Raw genomic sequence first — 27,644 nt, forward strand, 5'->3', positions numbered from 1 at the left:
TGAGGACTCAAGGAGCTTAAGTAACTAGCCCAAAGACTTATAAGCCATGAATGACAATTCTATAATATGTTTACAGGATTAAAACTTGTCTCTTCGTCTCATCTTTGCTTGTTCCTATTCTGTGCCAGTGTTCCTAGTAATGGAAAAAAATGGCTGAACTTAAGAGGAGCCTGGTTAAGGAGAGGTCTTTTGTCAACTTGGTTTTCCTTTAGCCTTCATGACTGTGAGAACAGTAACAAAATATTGTCTAATATTTAAAATATATTTATCATAGGATCTCACATAAACAACAAGGTTCTAATGTACAGCACGGGGAACTATATTCAATATCCTGTGGTAAAACATAATGGAAAAAATATTTTTAAAAAGAAGCTATAGACGTGTATAACTGAGTCACTTCACTGTACTGCAGAGATTGGCACAGCGTTGTAAACCAACTACATTTCAATAAAAAAGTAAGAGTTCGAGTAACTTTTTGTTATATTTTAATATTTCATTAATCTCCATAAATTGAGAAGAAAAAAAAAAAGAGAGCTCAGGATTTTCTACACTGAGGATAAGTAATTTGGGGGGAAAGCAAGATTGTCATTATCAGATAAGCTGTGTTCCAGTCCTCTTTTCCTTTTGCTTAGTCTTCCCCATTTCACTACATTATTCTCTGAGGATATTAACTCCAGAGTGGTTAGCATAGCAACATTCCTAAAAAGACTGTGAAGGTCAGGGTGATACTTAAGCATGAAGCATTCTTATAGGTGAATTTCAAGCAATGCACAATTTTTAGGGGCTCTAGGAGAAGGATGGGGAGAAGTTCTTATACAATACTCTCATACATAGATGCTCCACCCAGAAGAAGCCTAGTTTAATTCTGGCCCTATAGAGTTTTTTTTGTTTTTTTTTTTTATGAATTTTTAGTAGACAAAATACCCTATCATGAAGAGAATGACCATTGCATTTTGAAAACTTCATCAAAGTTAAGGATCTAACATCAAATATCAGATTCCTTGATTTCAGAGGCTTATCTCTGCAACTCCTACAACTCCTGATTTATCTTCTTTGTAATATATAAAATTTATAAGCAGTTGTTTGTTTCTTCTGGTCATCAGCTTGTCCCTTTGCCTAGAGACGCAGTTATGAGGGTTAAAACTCCTAAGTGTGTCTTTTAAGGAAGGAGTGGGCATTTGCTCTTCTTTTAGGACTGGTGGAAAGTAGAAACTGATGATCAGCAGGGCTTTGTGCCAGCTGTCTACGTGAGGAAACTAGCCCGTGATGAATTTCCTATGCTCCCACAACGGAAGCGAGAAGAACCAGGCGACATCATCCAGCGCCAGGAACAGATTGAGAACCAGTAAGTTCTGGAGGCTGGAGAGCTGGACAGTGTTTGGCCAAACATCTCCTCCGATTGGTCAAAGATACATCTCTTGATTCTATTATTTGTTAGATTAAAGATGCTTTTCAAACTCACAGATTTTAAGAGCCAAAAGTAAACAGAGTAATTCAAACCCTTCATTTTTTAAATGAGGAAAGGGAACTCCAGAACCATTATGTAAATTGCCCAAGGTCACATATTCTGACTCCCTGCCTGGCACTCTGTCACTCTTTCAAGCTTATCAAAAGGTCTTCTGACTCCCACATGCACTTTGTTTGTGTGTGTTACTATACGAGGCTATTTCCTATCCAGTTGCCAATAGGAATGTGAACTTTTCTATAAAACGGAAGGGGTATTATCAGTCACACTACTGGGACACTGACATTTTGATTGTTTTTAAATAGAAAGCTTTTGTCTCTCTGCTCTCAATGCTATTTTTCTTCCATCTTTATTTGCTCCTCTTCATTGTTTTTCTTTTGATTTTTCTTCCCTTTCCTTTTTGTCCCTTTTATTCTCTCCCTTTCTTACCCATGCTCTTCTGTGTTTTCTCTGTCTCTTTTTCCCACATTTTCCGTTCTCTTTATTTCTCCACTCAGGTACCAGTCCCTCCTACATCGGGCAGACCAGCGCAGACGTCGTCTGTTGCAACGTTACAATGAGTTTTTGCTGGCCTATGAGGCAGGAGACATGCTGGACTGGATCCGAGAGAAAAAGGCAGAAAACACTGGGGTGGAATTAGATGATGTTTGGGAGTTACAGAAAAAGTTTGATGAGTTCCAAATGGTAAGAAAGAGCTGTCTCCTCTAGACAGCTTTCTGAGGGTTTTCATCATTTCCTTTTACCTCATATCTCCTCCTAAGTAATCCCTTAATTTCATATTTGCTAAATATCCTCCCCAAAGCTAGAGAGTTCCATATGTTAAATATTTCTCTAGGTATTACAAGTGGAAAGAAAATGCAGAGGAAGCTAGTTACCTTGATTTTGTAGCCTGCAGTCCCTGTTACTCCTGCATCCTATTGGAAGTACTAGTCTTCCTGAATCTTTACAGCTTGTCCTGTACTGTCCTGTGATCCTGATGCCCAGGCTGAGATAGGGTGTTGTAAGACTTGTAAGGTCTAATTATGGGGCAGAAGTTTGGATGGAAAGGTGGGAAGAACAATCTGACTTTACAGCCAGACAATTTCTAATTTTCTTCTTACCTAAAATCTATTCAATCTCCTTTATTCTCTCAGATCTGTTCTGTTAACTAGCAATTAGTATAAACTTCTCCCACCTTTCCTTTCTATTCCATATGATACTTTCCTTACACATGGAATTCAAAGCTGTACAAAGCTATATATATGTGTGTGTGTGTGTATATATATATATATATATATATATATATATATGCAGAAGGTAATGGCAGTATGGAGCTAGTTATGGGAAAGGTCAAAGGAAATAGTCTCTCTATATACATAGAGAAGTAAGAGTAAGGGAAGGGTAAACAGGGTACAATTTATAAAAGAACACTAAGAATAAGACTTCCGTGAGAAAACTCATTGAAAGGCCATTGTATTGTGAAATGAACAATATTGTCACCATAGACATAGATCATTTCCCTAGAGCTATTTCTTACCACATATCTTAATGTAAGCAAATCATAACCCAGACAATGAAATTTTTCAGAAAGTGGAGAAATCTGTATTGGTAGCAAAAACTATTACATGGCTCAGGTAAGACCCCTCTGATAGTATAATTTAATCAGGGAGAGATTTTTAAGAAATTTAAGGAAAGATATATCTATATCTCATATAAATAACATTTTTAATAGCCACTGAGTATCAGGGAATTTAAAAGTCCTCTTCTTTGTGGCAGATTGGAGGAGGGCAGTTTGTTGTTTATTACAAGTATGGTTAGCAATATGTTTTAATCTGTAGTCAAGTCAGGGCAAAGGTGATTAGGCAAGAGTGAAAGACTTTTGAAGAGGGAATTTAAACTGCCTTGGTACATTTTTCCACCTAGGATTTGAAGACAAATGAGCCTCGACTGAGGGATATCAACAAGGTGGCTGATGATCTTCAATTTGAAGAGCTTCTGACACCAGAAGGAGCTCAAATACAGCAGGTAACTGTGACTCCTTCTTCCTTCTCACTACCAGGCTGAGTTTTGGGAGTGTTCATCTCACTTAAAAATACTTAACTTCATATTCTGCAGATTAGCTAGAACATATGGAAGGTAATTGCAGTAGAGAGCTAGCTATAGGAAAGGTCAAAGGAAATAGTCCATATAGTCCACCTGTGTATCCATCTTGTTGTTGTTCAGCTGCTAAGTTATATGCATTTTAGTCGATTCAAAATCCTTAAATTGCCACACCTCCCCCACCCCATCACCATGAGAAATTCAGTGCTCAAATACTTGAATACAAAGACAATGCAGGTTAAGGAGCTATGATAATAGGAAGTGGTTAATCAAGAAAATGTACTGGATGAGATAGGCTCTGATAAAATGTAATGAAAGAAGAATATAGGTAGTAGAGATGGAGGAGAAGGCATTTGAGACCTTATTCAAGTTTGGACCTGTGGTTCCATAAAATATGTATGGAACTAATGGAATGTCTAGTCCAGTTATCTGAGTTATCATAAACCAGTAAGGATAAACCCTGCCTCCTTTTCTGGTAACTGATGTGGGGTAAGAGTGAAAAAGAATGTGCAAAGGAACAATTTTCTTACTCCTCACAGAAAATAGGGCTCTAAACCTACCTGGTTTAGTCATTTCAGGACACAAAAAAAACTAGCTCTCGTAGAAAAAGGCAATGTCTTCTAGCTACCAAGGCAACAAGTCACACTTACTCTTCAGAGGTTGTAGTGTAGTCTCTGGAGCAGCCAACATCAATTGATGTGCTAAGGATGTTGGTTCCCACGTGGAACGTCAATTTGGGAAGGAATGTGATCCCTTTTTTAACTGCATTGGCATAGCTGAGGCCCAAGCTCAAACTATCCAAGAAAGAAAGAAACCTGTGCAATTTCTAAAGGAGATAACATGAAAATAATCAGGATTTAAGCCTCATCTAATCTTCAGACACCACTAAGCTGAGTTAGATCCCTAAAGTCTGTGTCTGCCTTTTTCAGGAGTTGAATTCCCGTTGGCGGTCCTTGCAGAGGCTGGCAGAGGAACAGCGCCAACTGCTGGGCAGTGCCCATGCTGTCCAGATGTTTCACAGGTGAGAATTTTAACCTTGAAAAGCAGCACTGCTCTAAAACCAACTCGAGAACCACTGATTCTAGTTGCTATAGTACAACCATAGCTACTAGCTTAACCTTTCTTCTTGGAGAAAATAGGAAATCAGATGTTTCAGTAGTAGGTAGATATCTCATTGCGCACGTAGGCTACTTCAGACAACCAGCTTCAATTTTCTCATACCTAGGCTTGGGCCCTGGTACATAATTAGCAGTTTATATATGTTTTCATGATAGTGAATGAAAATTGAAGTTGAAACAAGAGGTTTAAGTAATGACACATCTGAACTAGAAGTAGAGAGTAGAGGGCAATAAACATCACACTGACTCTAAGTGTTGATTCAACAATTTTTTTTTTTTTAATGTCTGATTGCCAAATCTCTGTCTATACTAAGAAACACACGCACCATTAAGTAAGCAAACTGACAACCAAACACCTTTACTGTGTAAAAATGTATTTTTGAATATTCAGAGAAGGGAAAACTGAAATGCAGACAAGTCTTGTTATTTAGAATGGCATAAGATTTTCCATGTTTTTCCACAGTTAAACAAGTGGCTTTGCCATCAGGCCACCTGATTCAAATTTAAGGTCTGCCTAAATTTATGGCAGTGGTATAATCTTGAGAAAATACCTAACCTCTTTTCTTTTTTTTGCTACTTAGCCTCTTAAGCTTTAGTTTTCTCATATATTAAATGGGACTGGTAATAGTAAGCAGGCCTCAAGTAGTTGTTGTAAAGATTAAATGAGCCTAAGTTCTAACACATCCTTAAAAAAAGGATGATGATGGTGGTAGTGATGACTTCTTTGTGAGCCCAGCTAGTCTGCCTTTAGCTTGTGTTATTATTCTTAAACGTTTTACCCTCATGCACCAGAGAAGCAGATGACACAAAGGAGCAGATTGAGAAGAAGCACCAGGCCCTCGATACGGCTGAGCCTGGTTCAGACTTGTTCAGTGTGCAGGCCCTTCAGCGGCAGCATGAGAACTTTGAAAGAGATCTCGTACCTCTGGGGGAAAAGGTGAGATGTGCCGTCAAGCTTTTCCAATACGCTCCTCTTCACATCTACCCATATTAATGCCCTCTCCTTTGGTTTTATTATCCAATCTCTTATTCTAGTTCTCCTTATCCTACTCCATTCTTGTCTTTAACCCTGTCCCGAAAGCTAGTCTACCAAAAGGGCATGCCCAGGGCAATTCACGTGGAGGGAAACATTTTTGAAAATTTTTTCAAAAGTGAAGTACAGTTGATTTACAATGTTGTGTTAATTACTGCTGTACACCAAAGTGATTCAGTTTTATAAATACATATAAATATATATATATACATATATATCTTTTTTTATATTCTTTTCTATTATGGTTTATCATAAGATATTGCATATAGTTCTCTGTGATATACAGTAGGACTTTGCTGTTTATCCATTCTATATATAAAAGCTTACATCTGTTAACCCCAACCTCCCTCTCCATTCCACCCCCAACCCCCTCTCCCTTGGCAACCACAGGTCTGTTCTCTATATCTGTGATTCTGTTTCCCTTTTATAGATAGGTTCATTTGCATCATATTTCAGATTCCACATGTAAGTTATATCATATGGTATTTGTCTTTCTCTTTCTGACATACTTCACTTAATATGATAATCTCTAGTTGCTCCAAATGGCATTATTTCATTCTTTTTTATGGCTGAGTAATAGTCCATTGTATGCATAGTATATCTTCTTTATCCATTTATCTGTCAATGAACATTTAGGTTATTTTGTGTCTTGGCTATTGTAAAGAGTGCTGCTATGAATATTGGGGTGTGTGTATCTTTTTGAATTCTAATTTTGTCTGAATATATGCCCAGGAGAGGGATTCTGGATCTTATGGCAATTCTATTTTTAGTTTTTTGAGGAATCTCCACACTGTTTTCTACAGTGGCAGTACCAAATAGCACTGAGGGAAAATATATTGTAAATGAGCCTCTTTGTGAGTTCCAAGTGAGTTTGTGAGTTCCAAGTGACCAGAATATATAGAAGTTAGTTGGAGATCAGTAGCCTAAGATAAATAGGAGATGATCATACCTGGTATGACCAGGCCTATGCCTGAGTATGGTACAGAGTTTCCTTAGAAGGGATTGAAGAAGCTTAATCCTACTCTGGCCAAAAAATGAACTCTAAATCTTGCCAAATACACTCTGGAATAACTCAGGGGGAGCATAGAACTTGCATTACCATAAAAAACAAAAAGAAGCACAGAAAATGTCTACATTAAAAAGATCTTCACATTAATTGACACTTGCCACCAACCAAGTCACTTAACCACCCTGTCCTATAGCCTTATTTATTTGTTTGTTTATGTATTTATACAAAGGTTTATTTTTAGATGTATGACAGATTCCAAGACATTTCCTTCTTCCTATAGGTGGCAACAGATATTATGTCAGAGAATACAAATGTATAAATAGGAATGGAATTAATGATTATCATTGCCTCAGGCACGAGGAACAGATTCCTTTTTGTAAGATTTCTTAATTCCACCTGTGGCCAGGGGGCCCTTTCCCTGAAGCCTTTCCTTTTAGCTTCTTGAATTTTTTCTGCTCCTCCTTCTTCTGTTTCTGCTTGAATGCCTTATCTTCCTCTTCTTTCTCCTTGACTTGCTTTTTGGGCTGCTTCAGAGGCGGCTTCTTGCCACCTTCACAGCCCAACATGATACCTGAGGCCTCTTCCCTGGACCTTACCACCAGAAGCAGCCTTCTAATCATAAAAAGAAGCACGGTCATGTCAAGAGTGGCTACTTTGGAGAATTATCACATACATCCAAAGGGTTTCCATCATCATATAAAAAGTAGTGAGACCTCATTGATGTCTATTTAAGGAAGGAGCACCCTGAGGCTTGGAACTCTTTTGCTAGGATTCAGGTGTGACATCAAGCTGATTGTCAGAACTCTTGACCCCCTAGGTGGAGGTATTGAGGGATACAGCAGATCGGCTCAGTGAATCCCACCCAGATGCCACTGATGACCTGCAGAGGCAGCGGTTGGAGCTGAAGGAGGCCTGGGATGAGCTGCAGGGGCTTACACGGGATCGTAAGGAGAACCTACAGGAGTCCTTAAAATTCTACCAGTTCCTCAGCCAGGCCAGGTAAAGTTCCAGAGGCAGACTCCCACCAGGTGAAATCGGCAGTTCCCACGTCTGGCCCGTAAATGGAGCTTCTAGGAGCTGCCTGGGTACAGGTGTCCTTCATTACCTGGTTTGGAGGGTAGCTCTTGGTCCAGACTGTACCTTCGGTAAGGAACAAAATTCTCAGGTTCAATATTTCAAGCCATGAAATATTGAATTTTGGAAGAATATGAGGTTATCTATGCCAGTTAAGTATGCTTTTAAGGAGTCTATACTATATAGAGAGTGCTATATCAGGAATTATAGGATATTGGGAATTCCCAGAGGCACTAGTGATAAAGAATCTGCCTGCCAATGCAGGAGACAAAAGAGACATGGATTTGATCCCTGGGTCAGGAAGATTCCCTGGAGGAGAAAATTGTAACCCACTCCTGTATTCTTGCTGGGAAAATCCCATAGACAGAGGAGCCTGGAGGGCTACAGTCCATGGGGTCACACAGAGTCAGACATGACTGAGCACACACATGCATAGGATACGGGGGGATATTCTACTGGAAAAGCAAAGAAGAATACAGGTAACCAGGGTGGAACATAGAATAGCCCCAAACACTCATCCCAACAAATAGATGGAACTATATAAACAAAGGCATGAGAATAGGAAGGTATAGAATACCCATGACATGGGGACAGTTAGATCCTGAGTTTTGTACATCACAGGGGTGAGGAGAAGTAGCAAGAGATAAACTTAGAAATGTTAAGCTCAAATCCTTTTTTAAATTAATTTTTTATTGGAGTTTAATTGTTTTTGACTGTTGGAGAAGTTTCACTGTTTTGCTAAACAATTTAGACATGATAGTGTTTTAGCAAATACACACTTTATCAGTGGAACAGTTTGCACATTCTGCCCCATCTTATCAGTCTGCATTTAGAATTGAGGGTTCAGGAAGTAACAGCTTGCAATGTAATATTTTTGAAGACAAAAGGGGGCGACTTTGGCAAAAGACTACAAGTGTTCTTGCCAATGCCCTCCCCAATTCAGCATCTCTGGAAAGTTATAGTGTTTCACATAGTATAAATAAATAGCATTCATACTCACCCTCCAAAGTATATATATGCCCATATATCTCTGCTTATATAGGTTCTGCCTATACTTAAGATTGCATGTTAAATGCTGACTCTTTCCCTTTATGAAATATTATTCAACATTGCAGAAGTAATATTAGCACCCTCAGAGCAACTCTAACACCTTATTTTATCTCTTCAGGACAGTCTTTCTTTTCAGGGCTTTTGGAAAAAATACTAATCTCTATGTTTTGCTTGCTTTTTATTTTCTCCTCTCAGTGTAAAGTGTGAAACTCCTAGAAGGCACAAATACATCTCTTTCACAATAAAACTTAGCTGTTTAAATAAGTGAATAAGTGAGTTTACAAAAGAAGAGGACTTTCTGCCCTAGAGCTACTGATTCCTATTTAGTAAACAAGAGTAAGGGTATGCTTCATGAGATGCTGAATTAGACCATCATATATAATTTTTTAACTCAATGCATTATTCTTTGACATTTACCTTCTGGGACAGATGGACTTTATCCCTCCTTTTCTAATTTATTGAGTGGGAAATGGCCCTGGTTTAATCAGGAGCAGAGAGTAAGTATGATGTGTGTGTGTGTGTGTGTGTGTGTGTGTGTGTGTGTTGGGCAGAAGCATGTACTGGATTCAGTTTGGAATAAGAGTAAGAATAAATATATGCCTCATCTGAGATTCTATGCTAAGATAAATCTTTAAACCCAAAATCCACTTTAAAGGAGTAGGATATATTAAAAGTAATAGAATATGTACCAGTCCAGGATTCCAGTCTGGGTTCTACTCCATATGTCTGTTTCCAGTTTTAGCATATAGGCAAATCACTTACATTCTCTAGGCCAACTTCCTCATCTCCAAAGTGGAAGGAAAAGAATTCCCAGAATTCTACTCAAAATTATTGCAAGAATCAAAAGAGATAGTGTGTGAAGAAAATTTCAAATGCAACAGAATGCTATTATTAAATTATACAGTGAAAACAACAAAGCTAAGATCTGTGAAGGCTATAAACTAGAAAGAAAATATAATATAGATCTGGAAATGTTTTCTAGGGGAGAAAAAGTCCAAGGACAGACAGTTTTGTAGCAAGTTGCAAGGTTTTCTTGATTCACTTTCAGTATGCCATTTCTCTAGGGACTTACAGAATTGGATTAGTGGCATTGGTGGCATGGTCTCATCCGAGGAGCTGGCTGAGGATTTAACTGGCACAGAGATCATGATAGAGCGACACCAGGTATGGTGACAAAAGCCTTAGCTTCTGATCACATAGCCTCACAACCTTCCTGCATTTTGCAGCTTTTGTGAGATGTCACCAGCCTCATCAGTCTCTGATCCCTTTTTCCCATAGGACCATCGTGCTGACATGGAGGCCCAGGCTCCCGCCTTCCAGGCCTTTGAAGACTTCGGTACAGATCTGACAATCAGTGGGCACCGGGACAGCCCCAAAATTGAAGAAAAGCTTCAAGCTGTTAGACTAGAGAGAGATGAGTTGGAGAGTGCTTGGGAACAACGCAAAAAGATGCTAGATCAGTGTCTGGAGTTGCAGGTACTGCAAATTCCCAATCATTAAGCAGACTTAGCTGAGTCTGTTACTTCTATGCAGTTCACAGAATTAATACAGGTGCTTATTTCACTGGAATTCCATGCCAAAAGCATAAAGGTATCTCTTGATTATCTGACATTGCATTTTCTGATCATTGTGGTGTTCTTTGCTTCTTATTCTTATTAATGAAAAGCTAAACAAAAAGGGGGTCAGTCCTAGGGCATGGGGCCCTGAAATTAAGTGGTTATAATTTATTGATATTTAAATTTACTTATTGATTGAAAGTTTTATTGATTGATTTTTATTGAGAACTTACTAGGAACACAAATATTAGTAAGATAGTGTCTATTTTCTAAAAGTAGTGAAATTAGACTTGTAGGCAGATCATTCTAATATATAAAATAATTACTGATAAAATGTGTGAATGTTTTGAGATTATAGTAGAAGGAGTGATTAATGCTCTTGAGGGAAGGGAGTGGAAGTGTCACATGCTGTCCTGAAAAACAGTCCTTACCAGAGTCTTAAAGAAATAACCAGCCAGTTTTTACCAAGTGTGTGTGTGTGTGTGTGCACACTCAGTAGCTCAGAGTGTCCAGCTCTTTTGTGACCCCATGGACTATAGCCCATCAGGCTCCTCTGCCCATGGAATTGTCCAGGCAAGCATACTGGAGCAGGTTGCCGTTTCCTACTCCAGGGGATCTTCTTGATCCAGGGATCAAACCCACATCTCTTGCATCTCCTGCATTGGCAAGTGGATTCTTTACTACTGCGCCACATGGGAAGCCCATTTACCATGTCTAGGATATGGAAAATAGTACTGCAAGAATGGAGAAAAGCTTATATGAAAACATAAACCATGTTTTCAGGGAAGAGTAAAAGGTCCAGTATAGCTAAGATTTATTGTATGAATGTTTCTTGGAAGAATATTGGCATCCTTTACAGGGTCCCTATTATCAATATCATGGGAGAGGTGGGAGATCATTTCCTCTGTCTGCCTGGAATGAACATACCATATACATTTAATTTTAACCCGCATAGTTGTTCCGAGGGAACTGTGATCAGGCTGAGAGCTGGATGGTGGCACGTGAGAATTATCTAAGGTCGGATGATAAGGGGTCCTTAGACAGTCTGGAGGCCTTGATGAAGAAACGTGATGATTTGGACAAAGCGATTACTGACCAGGTAAAAACAGCTAATACAAGAATTCCAATAATAACTGTTAGTAATAATGACAGAAAACCTGCACATGTATGTGGTTTTATGATTTGCGTGTATTTTAATTCCCATTTGCTTTTTACATAAACTCTGAGGTAGGCAGGGAACATAGTGGCTTAGACTTAGCCAAGGTGCAGAAGCTGTTTTATATGCTATCCAACATTCCATTCAATGCAGGGATCACTTTCTACAATGACCAAGGGAAGTGTCTGTTCTATAGGGAAATTGGCACCACACATGTAGTCCACCTCAGTATCACTATTGATGTTTCTCTTTTTGTTGAGCTAAAAGCCACCTCCCTATGGCATTTACCTTTCGGCTTTGGTTTTGTTCCCCTTTGTGAAGCCTTTTCTAGGAGGAAGTCTGAGACTGCACCAAGAGCCTACTTTCTGGGTATCTGGGCTTTTTTTCTTTCCTTTATCTAGGAAAAGAGAATCACTGAACTAGATCTTTTTGCTGAACGACTCATAGCTGAAGACCACTATGCCAAGGACGAGATTGCTGCTCGGAACCAACGCATACTAGAGAGGTCAGTATCGAGCAGTTGTTTTGTGAGCTATAGGAAGATATAGGGGCTTTCCTTGTGGCTCAGCTGGTAAAACATCTGCCTACAATATGGGACATCTGGGTTAGATTCCTGGGTAGGGAAGATACCCTGGAGAAGAGAAAGCCTACCCTCTCCAGTATTCTGGCCTGGGGAATTCCATGGACTGTATAGTCCATGGGGTTGCAAAGAGTCAGACACAACTGAGCGACATTCACTCACTCACTCACTCAGGAAGATATAGATAGAAAAGTGACTCCTTTGCTAGCATTGAGGATGGGGATAATACTTTGAGTTCTCATTTCTGTGCTGTGGTCTTCTAAGCTGCTTCAGTCATCTCTGACTCTTTGCAACCCTGTGGCCTATAACCCACCAGGCTCCTCTGTTCATGGGATTCTCCAGGCAAGAATACTAGAGTGGGTTGCCATGCCCTCCTTTAGCGAATCTTCCTGACCCAGGGATCGAACTCACATCTCTTACATCTCCTGCATTGGTAGGCAAGTTCTTGACCACTAGTGCCACTTGGGAAGCCCATATATAACATATAAGTGTATAAATAATGAGAATGAGAAGATAAAGTGCAGATAAGCAAATAGGGATATTCATGGATTTGGCATCAAGGCTTGGTGGAAAGATAGAAGGCAGAGAATAATCTAGTCCCTACTTTCAGATGGAAGATTCTCAAAGAACAGCTGATTGATGAGCGGATGAAACTTGGAGACCATGCTGACCTAAAACAATTCTACCATGACCTCAAGGACCAAGAAGAATGGATCAGTGAGATGTTGCCCATAGCCTGTGATGAATCCTACAAAGATCCCACCAATATTCAGGTAAGTTCAAAATAAGAATCTTGGAAAACTTCAACATACTTAGACTGCTGAATGAATGGTCACCTCCTAATGTGGAAAACTTCCTTACTGTTCAGACTGCCGTCCCTACCTTCAGGGATTTCTGAAGAAATGGAGGGAGTTCTTCCCAAGAATTAGTTAAGAATTAATTAAGAATCCTTAATTTTTCCTTTTAAACAGAATTTATCTCATCTTACTTTCTAAATTAGATGGTAATTTAGGTTCTGCTTTCCCTTCAGAGAAAATATCTGAAGCACAAGACCTTTGAAGATGAGGTCAATAGCCGAGCTGAGCAGGTGGAAGGAGTCATCAACTTGGGGAACACTCTGGTTGATCGGAGGGCATGCGATGGTAATGAAGAGTCTGTGAAGGTGGGTTCTGCTTATGATGGGCTTTGGGCTATCAAGGCATAGGAAGAGAAATCTTTTATACCCTTTCAGTTTTTCCATGTGTAGGAATATAGAATATTTTCTATTAATGGTCTTCCCTTTGTTTTTTTCACAAAAGAGGAGGAAAATATGTTGTTTTGGGATTCCCCTGGAAAGGGGATAGGCTACCCACTCCAGTATTCTGGCTTGGTGAATTCCATGGACTGTATAGTCCATGGGGTCACAAAGAGTCGGACAAGACTGAGAGACTTGAACTTTCAGACCTTATCCCTCCCATCATATTCAGCATCTTGACCTCCAAGACAGCTTTAGACTTAATTCCTATGTGTTATCATGCTTGCTTATATTTCCTGTCCTTACCACCAAGAGTTTTGACATTTAGGCAATCAGCTTCTGTAATCAGTCCAGAATTCTTTCTTCAAAATTTCTGCAAACACCTACTATTGCTTCCCCAAATTTAAACCAGCAAAAACAATTATGATTTAAAATATATGACCTTCAAGCACTAGAAGATTTTGGCTGGACCTGAACTCCAGAGCCTCCCTACATTATTCTTTCAAATTGTCACAGGACCCTAAATACCATAATGACCCCTCAATTCAGGAGAGGGCTATGATCAAGTAGGGCTTCCCTGGTGGATCAGATGATAAAGAATGTGCCAGCAATGCGGGATACCTGGGCTCAATCCCTGGGGTTGGGAAGATCCCCTGGAGGAGGGCATGGCAATCCATTTCCAGTATTGTTGCCTGGGAAATCCCATGGACAGAGGAGCCTGGTGGGCTACAGTTCATGGGGTCTGCAAAGAGTCAGATGTGACTGAGTGACTGACACGCACAGGATCAAGTAGAAGAGTTGGAGAAAAACTGGGACTACTTGCTTGAGAGAACAATTGACAAAGGACAGAAGCTCGATGAAGCTAGTCGCCAGCAGAGGTTCAACACAAGCATCCGGGACTTTGAGTTCTGGCTCTCAGAGGTATTTATACCTGGAAATGGTGTGGGCATGGGAGCTTAATAAATTCTTGTCAAATAAATAGACTTTTACGTGAACAATTTCCTTGACTTTTCTTGGAAAAAGTTTGGGGACATAGTTGCAAATCTTGTTCTCCTTAAAGACAGTTTTCATCTGTCATCTGTATTGTCTACCTTTCCATTTCCAGGCAGAGACACTGCTGACCATGAAGGATCAGGCCAGGGATCTGGCTTCAGCAGGAAACTTGCTCAAGAAGCATCAGCTACTGGAAACAGAGATGTTGGCCAGACAGGTAAGTAGTATGATAAACATTCAGAGAGGTGTTAGTTTCACATTGATGGATTTTATATTATCAGTTTTATTTGGTAACACAGACACGCAAAGAACATGATGTCAAAGGTTTTCTTAATTTCAGGACTTGATGATATTCTCTTGGACATCACTAGGGGGCAGACTTGGAATGCAAATAGACATAGATGAGGCTGGCTGGGTTCTGAATGTGACTAGCCTGAGAATGATGCCAAAAGAGAATCTTCTTGACTATTTCAGTCACTCAGTCTGTGTCATATTCAGCACTATAAAAAGATAGCCTGTTTGGAGACACAGTGCTTGTTCACCAAGGTCTTATTTTCCATATGGGGAGAAGAAGAAAACTCAAGGGAAAACATCAGAAGGCCAAATACATAGTTCCAACAAAGCAGCCATGCTATGTATAATGTCTGTATTCTTGCCCTTATCCAAACTGAGTTAAAACAACATAAGGTCAAATTCACTATCTGCAAAGATGAATCTATTTTCCCCAGTCTTTGAACTTGAACTAGCAGTGTTTAAAGGTCTACTTAATACCTATACTACACTAATCATTGAGGACACTTGGGCTTTCTAGGATGCACTCCAGGACCTGAACACATTGGCTGCAGAGCTGATCGCCAGTGGGACTTTCAATACTGACCAGATCATGGAGAAAAGGGATAAAGTCAACGAGCGCTTCCTGAATGTCAAGGATTTGGCGGCTGAGCACCATGAGAATCTGAAAGAGGCGTATGCCTTATTCCAGTTCTTCCAGGACCTAGATGATGAAGAGTTCTGGATAGAGTATGTACTGACAGCTCACATTGCGTGGATAGTCCAAGAAAATAGATAATCCACCAAACATGTTCTTATTTGATGCTGAAATGAAATAAGTAAAATGAACATTGGTTTTATTTTTATCAATTTTTTTCACTGTGTGTACACAGGAGACAGGCACGGAGGGAGTGAGGAGAAGTTCACACACATTCTGGGAAGAAAATTAAGAAGCTGTATATGTGTATTTTTTGGACTTCCCATAGCTCAAACGGTAAAGAATCTGCCTGCAATGCAGGAAACCAGGGTTTGATCCCTGCGTTGGGAAGATCTTCTGGAGAAGGAAATGGCAACCCACTCCAGTATTCTTGCCTGGAGAATTCCATGGACAGAGGAGGCTGGCGGGCTACAGTCCAATGGGACCGCAAAGAGTAGGACACGACTGAGTGACTAACACGCATATGTTTGTTTTCAGATAGTTCATATGTGTTAAGTCCTCTGTCCATGAGATTCTCCAGACAAGAATGCTGGAGTTTGCTATTTCCTTTTGCAGGGGATCTTCCTGACCTAGGGATTGAACCATGTCTCTTATGTCTCCTGCACGGGCAGGTGGGTTCTTTACCACTATGGCCCCCTGGGAAACCACATAGTTCGTGGAATGTGTCATGCCCACTCTGAATTAGATAGCTGAGCGCTGACAGCTTACGGGACTGGCCACTATCGTCATTCTTTCTGTGTCTTGTGTATCTAATACGTGACTGAACTTGACACTGGCAGAGAATTTACAGTACCTGCGCTTTGTGCTCAGTCGTGACACATGCTTTACGGCCCCGTGGACTGCAGCCCGCCGGGCTCCTCTGCCCTGGGGGAGTCTCCAGGCATGAATACTGGACCGGGTTGCTATGTCCTCCTCCAGGGGATCTTTCCAACCCAGGGATCGAATCCAGGTCTCCCACATTGCAGGTGGATTCTTTACCATCTGAGACACCAGGGAAACCCAAGAATACTGGAGTGGATAGCCTATCCCTTCTCCAGGGGAACTTCCCAACCTAGGGATTGAACTGAGGTCTTAGCATTGAAGGCAGATTTTTCACTGGCTGAGCCACCAGAGAAGCCTACATAGCACTTGCTATGGTATTATCGCTGATTTTTCAGTTCAGTTCAGTTCAGTTCAGTCACTCAGTTGTGTCTGACTCTTTGCAACCCCATGGACCACAACAAGAAAGGCCTCCCTATCCATCACCAACTCCCAGAATTTATTCAAACTCATGTTCACTGAGTTGGTGATGCCATCCAACCATCTCATCCTCTGTTGTCCCCTTCTCCTCCTGTCTTCAATCTTTCCCAGCATCAGGGTCTTTTCCCAAATGAGTCAGCTCTTCGTATCAGGTGGCCAAACTATTGGAGTTTCAGCTTCAACATCAGTCCTCCCAATGAGTGTTCAGGACTGATTTCCTTTAGGATGGACTGGTTGCAGCATTTTGCAGTCCAAGGGACTCTCAAGAGTCTTCTCCAACACCACAGTTCAAAAGCATCAGTTCTTTGACACTCAGCTTTCTTTATAGTCCAACTCTCACATCCATACATAACTACTGGAAAAACCATAGCCTTGACAAGATGGACCTTTGTTGGCAAAGTAATGTCTCTGCTTTTTAATATGCTGTCTAGGTTGGTCATAACTTTTCTTTCAAGAAGTGAGCATCTTTTAATTTAATGGCCACAATCACCATCTCCAGTGATTTTGGAGCCCAAAAAAATAAAGTCTGCCACTGATTCCCCATCTAATTGCCATGAAGTGATGGAACCAGATGCCATGATCTTAGTTTTCTGAATGTTGAGCTTTAAGCCAACTTTTTCACTCTCCTCTTTCACTTTCGTCAAGAGGCTCTGTAGTTCTTCTTCACTTTCTGCCATAAGGGTGGTGGCATATGCATATCTGAGGTTATTGATACTCCTCCTGGCAATCTTGACTCCAGCTTGTGTTTCTTCTAGCCCAGTGTTTCTCATGATGTACTCTGCATAGAAGTTAAATAAGCAGGGTGACAATATACAGCCTTGACGTACTCCTTTTCTTATCTGGAACCATTCTGTTGTTCCATGTCCAGTTCTAACTGTCGCTTCCTGACTGCATACAGATTTCTCAAGAGGCAGGTCAGGTGGTCTGGTATTCCCATCTCTTTCAAATTTTTCCACAGTTCATTGTGATCCACATATTCAAAGGCTTTGACATAGTCAATAAAGCAGAAATAGATGTTTTTCTGGAACTCTCTTGCTTTTTTGATGATCCAACAGATGGTGGCCATTTGATCTCTGGTTCCTCTGTCTTTTCTAAAACCAGCTTGAATATCTGGAAGTTCTCGGTTCATGTATTGCTGAAGCCTGGCTTGGAGAATTTTGAGCATTACGTTACTAGTGTGTGAGATGAGTGCAATTGTGGGCTAGTTTGAGCATTCTTTGGCATTGCCTTCTTTGGGATTGGAATGAAAACTGACCTTTTCCAGTCCTGTGGCCACTGCTGAGTTTTCCAAATTTGCTGGCACATTGAGTGCAGCACTTTCACAGCATCATCTTTCAGGATTTGAAATAGCTCAGCTGGAATTCCATCACCTCCACTAGCTTTGTTCATAGTGGTGCTTTGTAAGGCCCACTTGACTTCACATTCTAGAATGTTTGGCTCTAGGTGAGTGATCACACCATCATGATTATCTGGGTTGTGAAGATCATTTTTGTACAGTTTTTCCGTGTATTCTTGCCACCTCTTCTTAATCTCTTCTGCTTCTGTTAGGTCCATACCATTTGTGTCCTTTATTGGGCCCATCTTTGCATGAAATGCTCCCTTGGTATCTCTAATTTTCTTGAAGACCAGATCTCTGGTCTTTCCCATTCTATTTTTTCCCTCTATTTCTTTGCACTGATCTCGCTGATTCTACTTTTTGTAAAAATAGAGGTGGAAAAATCTTACCAAATCAAATGATTTGTCTTATTTCTACCCTGCCTCATCATGTTTCTTTTCTATAAAACTGTTGATTCTTGTTCATTATCAGTGAATCAGAGGAAAGGAATGTGCATAGGGCACCAAGCAGGAAATTTTTGAACCTTTTTGGAAATAGTAAGATATTGTAAAACAACTATATCCCAGTAAAGGAAATAGTGGGATATTTTCTACCTAGTCTTTCACCACACTTCAAGGTGATGTTCAAACATGTTATACTCAGAACCAATCCAACTGCCATGACTCCTGTGATGTCAGCTTTTATGTCTGTTTTACCTGAATTAGCTATTGATACGGGCTTCCCCTGAGGCTCAGTGATAGGAGAATCCAGCTGCCAGTGCAAGGAGTTGCAGGAGACTCCTGTTCAATTCCTGGGTCAGGAACATCCCCTAGAGAAGGAAACGGCAACCCACTCTAGTATTGTTGCCTGGAGAATCCCATGCACAGAGGAGCCTAGCAGGCTACAGTCCATAGGGTCGCAAAGAGTTGGATGTGACTGAGCGGGCATGCATACCATGTACATAATTATTGACATTAATAGAAGGTCATATAAGCAGATATGTTTGTATATATGTAGTGAGTATGTGTGTGTGTATAATTTTCACATTTTCTGAAAGAGAAACAACAGTGAGTTCTTGAGAAAAGAGAAGATACACATGTGGACAGGCAAAGAAATGGATGAGAAGGCTGTTCCAGTATGTTATTTTAATTTGTGTTGGTCTAAGTCCAATATTTTGCTGAAAGGCTCTGCCACTTATTAACTTTGTGATTACCGACACCAGAGTGTTCCAGAATTTACCCCCACCATACTCCCAGCCAAACACATATGCTTAGAAAACCATCCTTTTAGGATGTCCTCAGTCTAAAGTTTTAGGATGTCTAAAGTCTAAAAGTTTTCTTCCTTGATCTCAGGGAGAAGTTGGTACGAGTGAGATCCCAGGACTATGGGAGGGATCTGCAGGGGGTTCAGAATTTGCTGAAGAAGCACAGACGCCTAGAAGGAGAGCTGGTGGCGCACGAACCTGCCGTCCAGGTAGGAATATGAAACCTGAAAAGACAGAGATAATGTAATAGTAGCACTTCATGTTATGGATAAATATTAGGTTGGTGCAAAAGATTTATGGTTTCGGACCCTGAATTTTAAATCATTATGACTAGCCTTAAACACATCTTTATTAATCAAAATAGGAAACATTGCAATCAACACATTTTTGCCAATGAGAAATAAGTTTGTATATTCCTGTTGCATAAAAATCCATGCTTCAGAATTCAGTGAACTCCTGGAAAGCATTTTCTGCCTCCTGCTGGTTGTGAAGCATTTTCCCTGCAAAAAGTTGTTAAGGTGCTTGAAGGAGTGGTAGGTAGTCAGTTGGTAAGAGGTCAGGTAGATATAGCACATATAATTGGGCTACAAAGGCAAAACTTTGTAGCCCATTTCATCCAACTTCTGAAGTGTTGGTTTTGTGACATGTGGTTGGGCATTGTTGAGGAGAAGAATTGGGCCCACTCTGTTGACCAGTGCAAACTGCAGGTATTGCTGTTTTCATTGCATCTCATTGATTTGTTGAGCATACTTCTCAGATGTAATGGTTTCACTGAGATTCAGAAAACTGTAGTGGATCAGAGCAGTAGCAGACTACCAAACAATGACCATGACTCTTTTTTCGGTACAAATATGGCTCTGGGAAGTGCTTTGGAGCTTCTTCTCAGTTCAACCAGCTGGTCATTGTTGGTTGTCATATAAAATCCACTTTTCATCACACATCACAATCCATTTGAGAAATGGTTCATTGTTGCTGCATAGAATAAGAGAAGATGACACTTCAAAATGATGATTTTTTTTTTTTTTTTGATTTGCAGTCAGCTCATGAGGCACTTGCTTACCGAGCTTTTTCACTTTTCCAATTTACTTCAAATGCCAAATGACCATAGAATGGTTGAATTTGAATTCTTGGGCAACTTCTTGTGTAGTAAGAGGATCAACTTCCATGATCTTCTCAGTTGGTCATTGTCAGCTTCTGATGGCCAGCCACTGTGCTCCTCATCTTCAAGGCTCTAGTCTCCTTTGTAAAACTACTTTAACTGCTGTTGTACTGTATGCTCATTAGCAGTTCCTGGGCCAAATGTGTTGTTCATGTTGCAAGCTGTCTGCTGATTTTTTACCTATTTCGAACTCGAATAAGAAAATTGCTCAAATTTGCTTTTTGTCTAACTTAATTTCCATAGTCTAAAATCCATGTAAAATAAATAGCAAGTAATAATTTATTAGCAAAAAACATAAAGCAAAAATTTTGCATTAAAATGATGCATAACTTAACTACATTTATTTAAGAATGTATTACAATATCAAATGGCAAGTTTCAACAATGCAAAACAGAAATTACTTTCACACCAACCTAATAGGTTGAGGCTACAAAATGTGAAGGTAGAGTGCCAAGGTCACATAGACAGTTGGCTGTAGAGTTCACAAGCATTCCCCTCCATACTGTGCCTTCTATGAATAGAAGAATCTGTGTAGAAACCCATGTCTTCCCTGGAAGGAGCATCTTTGACAGTCCAGGGCACAGTTGCTGACAATTAGGATGCAGATTGGGATATCTGGAAAAGCTGTACCCGAGATGAGCCATGTGGAAAGATGGCAACCCTGAGTGTTGGCTTGGCAGCAGGGTCACCCTGTGACCGTCAGTCAGATCCTGGAAAGTAGTCTAGTGGAAATGCCAAGGTATTTGTCTGAATCCTTGATGAAGTTTAGCATGTTAGATCTTACTGCAGCTTTCTTCATTCTCCCAGGATTGTCAGGACTGCCTTGAGTACATCCCATTTATAAATGAGCCAGAGGGTAGGAAGGGCTAGATACTTTGCTAGAAAATTGGATAAATGGGGAAATGCTGTGGGGAAATATGACATGGAGGATGTGTGTTGTTCAGAATGTGCTGGATATGGCAAAAAAGCTGGGAGACAAGGCGGCCGTGGGGCGAGAGGAGATCCAGAACAGGCTTGATCAGTTTGTTCAACACTGGGACCAGCTCAAAGAGTTGACCAAGGCTCGGTGAGTCGGGGATAGGAGGCCAAATTCTCTCGTTGGATTACAGGTATTGGGTAGGTATTGAGAAGATACTTAAGCGCCTGCTCAGCATCTCTCCCTAGCTACCAATCTCTTCTAGCTTCTAAGTCCCTGCTCAAGTGCCAAGTCTTCCATGAAGCTTCCTCTATGTACCCCAGGAAGAAATGACACTGTTTCTATGTCTCTATGACACTGTCTCTCTAGAGGTGTGCTTACAATTACTTGCAGCTGTCTTTTATCATCATTGCCTTACATATGTTATCCTTTATACCACATTATCTCCCACATGTCTGTTTTATTTTCTGCATCTCCCCAGTTTTAACATTATGTGCAGTGCTTAGTAATAAAAGTATGGAGTATTTTTCCCCCTTACACCCATAAAGCCAAAATCTTAAAATCTTATAAGATTGTGCCACTTTGCTACACTTCCACTGCTCATTAGTTTTTGTGTTTTTTGTTTTTTTTTTTAATTTGGGGTGGGGGTTACTTTCCTGTTACAGAGGGATTCAGTTGGGAGAATCCCTAGAATACTTGGAATTCATGGAGAATGCTGAGGAGGAGGAAGCTTGGATCAGTGAAAAGGAAGCTATGGTTGCCCAAGGGGATTCTGGAGACACTTTGGCCGCTACTCAGGTGAGGAACTGGAAGAATGGATCAATTTTCTTCTGTTGAATCTTTTCTTAAGTAGTCAACATTTTTGCCTGTAAAATTAGAATCTTTCTTCTGGTGGAAGAAGAAACTTTCAGGTTAGTTCTTAGCATGATGTTCTTGATACTAGATATTTTTCTGCTAGATGGAATGTTTTTAAGAATTATTATACATACATTTCAACATGGAGAAATCCTTCTGTACTAGCTTGATCAATAATCACCCCCAAATCCAGAAGTCTCAAGTCACATGGTTAGTTATAAACAATGTCACATGTATTCCTTTGGCTCTTTGGTAAGACTGCCTTTCTGGGAAGTGAGGAATTTGGGAAGAGAAATTTACTGGAGCTATGCAGGAATAAGTGAACACTCATGTAGTCTATCAACTTAGTTGAATCATTGCTGGTGAATGGCATCAAAAGGAATCAGAATGTGAGTGGGATATATTGTTAATTTTGGAAGTTCTGATTCTCACCAACTCATTCACACAGAGCTTACAAAAGAAGCTCGAAACTTTGGAGAATGACTTTGCTGTCCATGAGATTCGAGTGCAAAATGTGTGTGCTCAAGGAGAAGATATCCTGAGTAAGGTAAGATATACTCCAGGGATTCCAGGTCAAAATAAGGATTTGAAAAAGGTATTGGCCCAAATATAGAATCATGAACATTGTTAAAATCATGCACAACCTTGGTAATCTCTTCTCAGCTGCCTTTTTGTTATTGTTTCAGCAAACAAATACCAATTTAATTATTGCTATTTTCTGGAAGCTTTTTTTCAAAGTCTTCTTATAGGTATACTTTTTAGATATTTAAAAATCATTCATTGACTCATACTCTATGCAGAATATGACATTTAAAAATATTTTACACATGACTTGCTTTGGTCATAGAGAACTGTAAGAATGTGAAGAAATCTCTTTGACCTCTAGAGATGAGGACCCCACTGAAATCTCTTTGTAATTTGAGAACCATTCTTTTGTTTAAATGCTAGTTTCAACAGAACCTCAATAATCTAAAGGCTGTACAAAGAATCCTAAACAGATGATTCTGTACCTTTGAGATGCTTATGCCAACTAAGAAGATCACACTTACATGGACAAACAGGAGACTGTCCAAATGCTGGACAATATCATCTGGATAATAGATATTCTATTATAGATGAATAATAGAATAATTTCACTGGACCTAGAAGAGAGTAGCTATATATTTGGAAGGAGAGAGATGAAAGGTTTTTAATAGTGCAAAGGATTTTACTTTTCTGGCTCTGAACATTCATCAATATATCTATCTCTCCTTTCAACCACGGTGACACAGGGGGATAGTCAACATAAAGAGAAGATTTCTAACAAGATACAGGCTCTAAATGAAAAGATTCCTTGTCTGGCCGAGTCATTGGCTGTTTGGAAGTCACAACTGGAAGATGATCATGACTTTCAGCAGTTCAACTGGAAGGCTGATGTGGTTGAGGCCTGGATAGGTATGATATGTGAGGACCAGAGGCTTCCCAGGTGGTGCTAGTGGTAAAGAGCATACCTGCCAATGTAGGAGACATAAGAGATGTGAGTTTGATCACTGGGTCAGGAAGATCCCCTGGAGGAGAGCATGGCTACCCACTTCAGTGTTCTTGCCTGAAGGGTCCCATGGACAGAGGAGCCTGGCAGTCTACATTCCATAGGGTCACAAAGAGTCAGATACAACTGAAATGACTTAGCATGCACTCATTTGAGGACGATGGCCTCTGGGTTTGAGGATACGCTGATAATTCAATTTATTGAATGGATCCCAGGGCTCTGTTGCTCACCATGGGAAGAAAGATGCCCCCTTCATCACCCACTCCTATCCTGTCTGAACACAATTACAATTAAAGTCACATGTGTGCAAAAATACCCAGACATACACACACACAAACTTATAGAGACGTATACTGAGAGAATAACTAAGTACTATATTCCCAGAGAACATCTTTTTTTGGAAATTGGTGATGTCCATGTGATATTCAGAAAGATAGAGTCATGGCAAACATTCTAGCAAATAAATTCTGTGTTTGATTTACTTATAATTTATGTCTAAGCTGAAGATTTCCTTTGTTCAATGAAACATCCAGAAGTTCTCTTGGTTCTAGCTCTGTTTCAGTCGGTTTATCCTGTATACATCTAAAAAAATAGTTTACTGGCTCCCACACCCATATTCTAATGAATCATCTACTTGGAGAGTCAAGAGGCTCTCTTGTGGCCGATAGTAGATATGCCTTTCTCTTTGCCAAGCCAGATATAAAACCAACTCTCTTTCTCTTCTTATGAATTACCTTTGTTCTTCAGCTGAGAAAGAAACAAGCTTGAAGACCAATAGCAATGATGCAGACCTTGCTGCCCTGTCCACTCTCCTGGCAAAACAGGTGAGAGCAGGTTTGCCTTGTTCATAAATGCCCATGAAGTCCAAGACCTACATCACACAGAAGCTTCACACACAGGGTTATTTCATTCCCAAATGTTGTGGTTTTATTATCTGTAGGACCTGTAAAATTGTTCCCTTTGTGATAGAGATAATTTGCTAGTTCTTTTTCCCTCATCAATATTGCCAGTAAGTGCTAATTTTTATTAGAGAACCAACTTTTGACCATTTAATTTTTCTCTGTTTTATCTTTTTACTGTATTCCATTAATATCTTTATAATTATTCCATTATCTTTATAATTTTTTAACTTTCTTTGAGATTACTTGATTTAAAAAAAATTAAGATAGATATTGATGTTGTTAAATACTTAGCCATTCTTCTTTTCTAGTATGTTGATTTGAGAATACACCTTTTCCTCTAAGTAAATCCTTAACTGCATCTCACAGATTTCATGTTATTTTTGTTATCATCTAATTAAAAATATTCTGTTATTTCTTGCATAATTTCTTAATTGACTCACTATTTATTCTGTAGTGCATTGTTCAATTTCTAAATACTTGTGAATTTTCTAATTATCTTTTTTTGACATTTATATATAGTTATTCAACTTTATTTTAAAAACACACTCTATGTTATTTTAGGAGGTTGCTTTATATCCAACAAATGACCTGTTTTGGTGAATAGCCTTTGTCCAATTGAAAAGAATGTGATTTTGCAATGATTTGTATTACCTATCAGAGTCTGTTACTCATGTTTTTTTTTTTTTATATTTTAGTTTTATATATTTTAAAGCTAGGTTAAAAGTTATGTTGACATTTAGAATTATGAAATCATTTTGATGAATAAATTCTTTTAATTATGAAAAGTTTCTCTCTAATAACACATCTTTTTAAACACTTCTTAATTTAAAGGATTTTTCACATATTAGTGTACTACACCAACTTTCTTTTATTTACTGTTTGCAATGTACATCTATTTCCATTTCTTTTAAAAACATTTCTATGTCTTTATAGTTTTTATTGTTTATTTTGTACATTCATAAATTGCAACATGGTTGTCACTATAGCATTAACTATCACTTTCATTCTGTGATATAACTATCATTTTTTTAAAGGTGAGAACAGGTAAGACTTGTAAGACTTATGTACTTTAAAGTACATAGTATAGGAATATTAACTATAATTACCATGCTGTACATTAAATCTCCAGAACTTGTTAATCTTATAAATAGAAGTTTTTGCCCTTTCACCAATTTCTCCCCATTTCTCTCACCTCCAATATATTCTATTTGGCTTTTTTAGATTCAACATATAAATAACATTATACAGTATTTGTCTTTCTATGTCTGACATTTCACTTAGCAGAATAGTCTCAGGTTTCATCCAAGTTGTTGCAAATAGCAGGGTTTCCTTCTTACTCGTGACTGAATAGTATTCTATGTGTATATCACCTATCTTCTTTATCCATTGTTCTTTTGACAGGCAGTTTGTTTCTATATCTTGACTACTGTAAACAATGCTGCAATGAACCTAGAAGTGCAGAGTGTCAATATGTCTTAGATGTGTCTTTTATAAATATCATATAGCTGAGTGTTGACTTATTATCTACTTTGATGATTTTCATGGAGTAGTGAATCCATTTACATTTAAAGTAATTGATTCATGAGTTTTTATTTAAAGCTATAATTTAGTACCTCTCTCCCATCTCATGCCCTATCCAACCCCAACTTTTCTTGGTAATGACTCAAGACATGATTTCAATTTTCCTGAAGACTAGCCATTTTCAGTTTGTTCTTAAACATAGAACCTTTAGAGACTTCAACTAAACCTCTTTCACTAAGTTTGCTCCTACTTGATGTGTCCTGATCTCTACACTGTGTGACTGCAGAAAATTTTTAGATTTTAGATTCTTTAGATTGTTTAGACTGTAGATTCTAAGCTACTGTTTTCTGCTTGACTTCTACAACTTGTATTCAGGAAATCTGTAAATGCCCTAACGGGGTCATACAAGGGGATTATTGAGCCTCCTTTTCTGCAGCTCCCTTTTCATGGTTTCCTCAAACAGTGGATGCTTCAGTTTCCTAGAATTCTGGTTTCTGTCCTTTCAGTTCTAATGTGATGATCAAAAGCTCTGAGCAGCTGCTTTCTCTGCAACTTCAGCCTGTACAGTTTATACTTCAAAGGAAAAAGTGGCAGAGAGTACAACTCTTATTTTGCTACTATTCCCTTCTCCCTGTAATTTTGATCCCTCAAGTTATAGCTATTTGAGTTGCATCCTGATCCCTTTCAAACAGCTGATTTTTTGTGCTTTTATCCAGTGGTTAAAATTGTTTTCAAAGAGAGGATTGGTCAAATACACACCACCCTGTTAAAACTAGAAGTGGAGCATCCTGAATTTTGTGATTTTGATATCATTTACACATACACACATACACTGTCACCTGTAAAAGGTTTTTTGTTAGTTTGCATATTTTCACAATTTCTAGTAGTGCACTTCTACTAATACTAATTAGAATGCAAAATCTAATAAGTGATGTAAAAGAGTCTTAGAAAGTGAGCCTTAAGAAGGATTTAATTTTGATTTGGAAGATTTGAAATATCACATCATGCTCCAAATCTCCCTTAATATTAATTTTGCGCCTAATCTAAAAATCCGGTTTTAAAACATTGGAATTTAACCATAATTCCAACTCCAAGTGCTTATGAACGTCTCTAAGTAAAATTTCCTTTTTGGAAAATTTGTCCACTACTCTACACTCTTGCATAGGTTCAATCTGGTGGAACCCAGGTATGAGTGACCCTTGGAATCTGTATTATTTTTCTGTTCACACCTTCTCTATGGGTCTTTCTCAGGACACACTGCATGCCAGTCTGCAGAGCTTCCAGCAAGAGAGACTGTCTGAGATAACTGACCTGAAGGATCAACTTGTGGCTGCTGGGCACAGCCAGACCAAAGCCATCGAGGAGCGCCATGCTGCCCTGCTGAGGCGCTGGGAACAGTTGCTGGAAGCCTCCGAAGTCCACAGACAGGAATTGCTAGAGAAACAACGGCCCCTTCTGGAGGTAAAAAAAAAAAAAAAAAAAAAAAAATGATGAGCCATCATCTGACCTTGACTATCTATATCCAGAAACAGATACTGAAAACCATGTTTGAATACTATAGACAATTGAGTGAGTATATTGCAAAGAATCAGGAAGACATTCTTATAAAC

At 39.3% G+C, this 27,644-nt stretch overlaps 1 protein-coding gene across 1 annotated transcript in view; it reads left to right on the forward strand.

The window, feature by feature from the left end:
• SPTA1 (spectrin alpha, erythrocytic 1) overlaps positions 1 to 27,644 on the forward strand; it is a 67,466-nt gene that overhangs the window by 30,702 nt on the left and 9,120 nt on the right. The window contains exons 22-43 of the mRNA XM_043877186.1: positions 1,194 to 1,345; positions 1,963 to 2,149; positions 3,368 to 3,469; positions 4,474 to 4,565; positions 5,455 to 5,599; positions 7,522 to 7,703; positions 9,893 to 9,992; positions 10,107 to 10,304; positions 11,340 to 11,483; positions 11,942 to 12,045; positions 12,731 to 12,893; positions 13,151 to 13,282; positions 14,138 to 14,275; positions 14,460 to 14,564; positions 15,159 to 15,367; positions 19,242 to 19,362; positions 21,257 to 21,378; positions 21,894 to 22,026; positions 22,532 to 22,635; positions 23,351 to 23,517; positions 24,359 to 24,435; positions 27,286 to 27,495. Of these exons, the coding sequence (XP_043733121.1) occupies positions 1,194 to 1,345; positions 1,963 to 2,149; positions 3,368 to 3,469; positions 4,474 to 4,565; positions 5,455 to 5,599; positions 7,522 to 7,703; positions 9,893 to 9,992; positions 10,107 to 10,304; positions 11,340 to 11,483; positions 11,942 to 12,045; positions 12,731 to 12,893; positions 13,151 to 13,282; positions 14,138 to 14,275; positions 14,460 to 14,564; positions 15,159 to 15,367; positions 19,242 to 19,362; positions 21,257 to 21,378; positions 21,894 to 22,026; positions 22,532 to 22,635; positions 23,351 to 23,517; positions 24,359 to 24,435; positions 27,286 to 27,495 (3,087 nt within the window). The remainder of the gene's footprint in view (positions 1 to 1,193; positions 1,346 to 1,962; positions 2,150 to 3,367; positions 3,470 to 4,473; positions 4,566 to 5,454; positions 5,600 to 7,521; positions 7,704 to 9,892; positions 9,993 to 10,106; positions 10,305 to 11,339; positions 11,484 to 11,941; positions 12,046 to 12,730; positions 12,894 to 13,150; positions 13,283 to 14,137; positions 14,276 to 14,459; positions 14,565 to 15,158; positions 15,368 to 19,241; positions 19,363 to 21,256; positions 21,379 to 21,893; positions 22,027 to 22,531; positions 22,636 to 23,350; positions 23,518 to 24,358; positions 24,436 to 27,285; positions 27,496 to 27,644) is intronic.

Source organism: Cervus elaphus, chromosome 20 (genome assembly GCF_910594005.1).
Source record: "Cervus elaphus chromosome 20, mCerEla1.1, whole genome shotgun sequence".
In the NCBI taxonomy this organism is placed as follows: Eukaryota; Metazoa; Chordata; class Mammalia; order Artiodactyla; family Cervidae; genus Cervus; species Cervus elaphus.